The sequence below is a fragment of the Sinocyclocheilus grahami genome, unplaced genomic scaffold, assembly GCF_001515645.1.
Source record: "Sinocyclocheilus grahami isolate Dianchi unplaced genomic scaffold, SAMN03320097.WGS_v1.1 scaffold843.1, whole genome shotgun sequence".
In the NCBI taxonomy this organism is placed as follows: domain Eukaryota; kingdom Metazoa; phylum Chordata; class Actinopteri; order Cypriniformes; family Cyprinidae; genus Sinocyclocheilus; species Sinocyclocheilus grahami.
The window spans coordinates 311168-314952 of NW_015506022.1; the positions used below are offsets into that span (position 1 = coordinate 311168).

Sequence of the window (3785 nt, forward strand, 5' to 3'; positions counted from 1 at the left end):
GCTCAGCCAATCAGAATCAAGGACCGGAACTATACGTTTTATAATATTAATTTTACCCCGCTTTTTAAAAGTAGTAATTTTCATAAATTAACACTTCCAATTTTACTCCGTTTACTGAAAAAGAAACATATGATTTTATTATTTATCATTATTAATGTGAAACATTTTAAATGGCAAAGCATGAATGCTGTAGTCGGTTATACAGCAACACGACTGATGTGGCGGTGGATGTAGTGCAGTGACTCACGGACCTTGAGGAGGACGCTGACGGCGGCAGCCATCCCAACCATCCCCACACCCACCACGGTCACCTTGTGAGTGGGCCCCGCGGGCTCCTCCTTGCTCACGTGAGCGATGAGCTTCTCCTTCGTAGCGGCCATCTTCAGCTGCAGGAGACAAACTCATCAGCTAGACGCAATGCATCAATGATTTGCTTTCGGTATCAATGCTCTTCGAGATCGAACGAAACGGCATCTTGTAAACGATCGGTTAAAGCAGTGGTTCATTTCCTGACACCGAGGGATGCAGCCATGTGTGTTATCTTCATGTCAAGTGCAGTGAGGGCAAAGGTTAAAGGCTTCAGCCTCTGCAGTGCTGTGTGTGTGCAGACGCACGCAGAAGGAAGGATCTGCAGGATTCATACAGATCGGATCAGCAAACCACCTTAAGAGCCCCTCACTCGAGACTCATCACAAGCACTTCAGTTCAGAGACCGTCGTTAATCACGAGAAAACGAAACGCTTTACTGAATCATGCTAACGCTGGGGAGACCGTGTAGAACATGCACTTATGAGTGGATTACATTGGCATTCATTTATTTTAACCAATAAATAAGAACATTTTAGAGTTGACGTTGTATTGCTGGATAAATATTGAACTTAACATTGATATTTTAATTAAATTGTGACTATTTTAACAGTAACTTGGAATATTTAGTTACAGTTGGATGTCAAGAACACTTGTACTAATAAAATACATAAAAAAAGTAAAGATGTTTGCAAGAAATTACTTTAATTTAGCAACTTAATGTACTACAATAACTAAAGCTACAACAAAATTAACAACTATAGACATTTAGTAATAAGTCAAATTAAAAATCAACTTAATACACATATATATATATATATATACATATTTTTTTTTTTGTTAAATAACTATAATAGTACATCAATGATCCTATAATAGCATCTCAACTATATACTAAAATAACACTGATTCTCAGTCGACTCTGGTTACTTTATTACAGTAATTAAAATTAATTTTCCGGGTAGAGGGCGGTGTAGAGCTGACGCAAATTGTGCATTTGATTTCGAGACCATAAATGGGGAAATTCTGCACATGCTGCATGAAATACTGACTCATCTCGCGGAGAAATTGTGCAAAACGGGACCTTTATGTAGTCAGGCGTCCCTAAACGCAGCCATAAAAACTACAAGCACCAGAATGCTTTGCGGTTCAGGAAGCGACTTCCGGTGACTCACACAGCAGCATCCAGCAGAACAGAACCGCACGCTGCAGTATACACTAATGCGCGCTAATAAATCACCGCATGAACCAGAGAGGCGTGTGTTTATACGGCAATACCGAAAAACAACCTTTATTTTGAAACGAGCAGCAACAGGTCGTGTTCGAGTTCACAAGCCGCGCGGAAACATCCGTGGACAGTTGTATTCGAGATGAGTAACGTTATAGACGATGGTTACTGCAGATGTGGATTCAACAGCAATGAAGGAGGATTAGCGTTCAGCATCGTCTCTCTGCAGATTACAGTAAATATGTGACCAAATACACATCCTAGTGATAGTAGAGTGCCATGTAGAGATCCTAAACACTTCATTACATATATTATGGAGAGAAAACACCACCCACAACCGCGTATTCTGCGCTTTAAGACTGTAACCTTTTTATGAAAGGTGTTTTAAATGACTAACTAGTGGCAGCTGGTGTCTTACCTGGTTGCGGCAGTAGTTTGACCGTGCGGACTGCTCTGTGTCTGTGCTGTTGCTGCTGACTCTGAGAGGACGGCGCCGCGCGCTTATAAAGTCACGCTACGTGCGTCATTTGCATATTAATCAGGTGGGCGTGGCTTCGCGGCTCGTGGGGGAAGTCACGTCCATCTGGGGGAGCGTCATGGAAGCGGATGCGGCTCGGAGGGTCACGTGCGAAGCTTCATTACACTAGTACGTGTTTCTTAACCTACAGATATGGCTAAGTCACAAATGATCTGCCCACAAAAGGTATTTCATATGGAAAATATCTATTGTATGTGTAATGCAAGTATTTTTTTTATTTTTTGCAAACAATAAACGCAACACAAATATGCTAACGTTCTCATTAAGTTATAAAAAGCAATGATATCTGAACATTCAAAAGTGAATGTTTTAGAAACCTTTTTTTTTTTCTTTCTTTTTTTCTCTTGGTTGTGCAAACATGGGAAGTTTTCATCATCATGTGTGACCCTGGAGCACAAGACCAGTCATAAGGGTCAATTTTTGTGAAATTGAGAGTTATGCATCATCTGAAAGCTGAATACATAAGCTTTGCATTGATGTATGGTTTGTCAGTATAGGACGATATTTGAAAATCTGGAATCTGAGGGTGCAAAAAAATCTAAATACTGAGAAAATCTGCTTTAAAGTTGTCCAAATGAAGCTCTTAGCAATGCATATTACTAATCAAACATTAAGTTTTGATATATTTACAGTAGGACATTTACTAAATATCTTCATGGAACACGATCTTTACTTAATATCCTAATGTTCATAACTTTGAGAGAACCTTAGCCAAAGTTCTGAGAATGCTCCTGTTAGCTGGAAATATTCATATCGAAACATTAATTACATCGATTTGTTTTCTCTCACATTGAATTATGTTTTGATCTCACATATCGCAGGCTATTGAAGCCGGTTATTGGATGTAAATAAAATAAAACCGCACTTGAAAACTAATATAATATAGTAATAATACAAATGAAATAGGTTGAATAAGTAAAATAGGTAAAAAAGTAATGAATGCTAAATAATAAAAACGGTCTGTTAATCTGTGTGTTAAGTTGTTAACGTTTGGACCATTGATAATTGCAAGACACTGTATACACACACAAACTGCAAACCTCACAATGAAAATGCATGAACATAAGAAAAAAATGTATAGAGGAATTTTGCGCGAGGATGCTGTGAATGTTTCTTCTCTGTAAGTGCAGTGTGCTTCATCAGAGTCAGGAGAGCAGTGTGAATGTGCTGCGTCATGGTTAGCTGGCTTGAAGCTTTCACTAGAGATGGGCGTATCGATCCTGATGCAAGTAGCGAAAGTATCGATACTCAAATAAAAAATATCGATACTAAGGTGTTTTATTTACCAGTGATTTTGTTTATTTAACAAAAAAAGGAATGCGTACATTATGCATTGAATTGGAACTGTGTAGCATAGAAGTATTTTCCTGCTCATCTGAACCAATCCATCACAGAGAGCGTTCACTCACTTCTGACCTTCTGACGGTGCATTCAAACAGGGCTGCGTTTCCCAAAAGTGTCATAAGAAACCATTGATGCTTTTGGGAACGGCAGCCCTGAACAATGCTTATCAGAGGACAGAAGGACGGAGTTATTTCACAATAAATAAACTGAAATTGTAGCCTACATAGTTTGTGCAATTACATTTATTTAAACTGAACGTTAAAAGTTCATACTGATCACGTTATATTCAGTAATGTTAGTATAAATCATACACTGTCAGAATAAAAAGGTTGCATTTTATGCATGCAACAGCCGGTCACTGGCAGTCCC

At 38.8% G+C, this 3785-nt stretch overlaps 1 protein-coding gene across 3 annotated transcripts in view; it reads right to left on the reverse strand.

Moving 5' to 3' along the window:
• Positions 1–3785, reverse strand: part of LOC107562837 (L-lactate dehydrogenase A chain) — a 28519-nt gene that overhangs the window by 6869 nt on the left and 17865 nt on the right. Inside the window, exons 1-2 of one of the 3 annotated variants that reach the window (XM_016247579.1) lie at positions 1953–2045; positions 252–386 (exon numbers count right to left, since the gene is read on the reverse strand). In XM_016247579.1, the coding sequence (XP_016103065.1) occupies positions 252–380 (129 nt within the window). In that variant the 5' untranslated portion in view covers positions 381–386; positions 1953–2045. Of the gene's footprint in view, positions 1–251; positions 409–1390; positions 1396–1952; positions 2046–3785 lie in introns of those variants that run through there. The other 2 variants (XM_016247580.1, XM_016247581.1) reach the window with 2 other exon arrangements.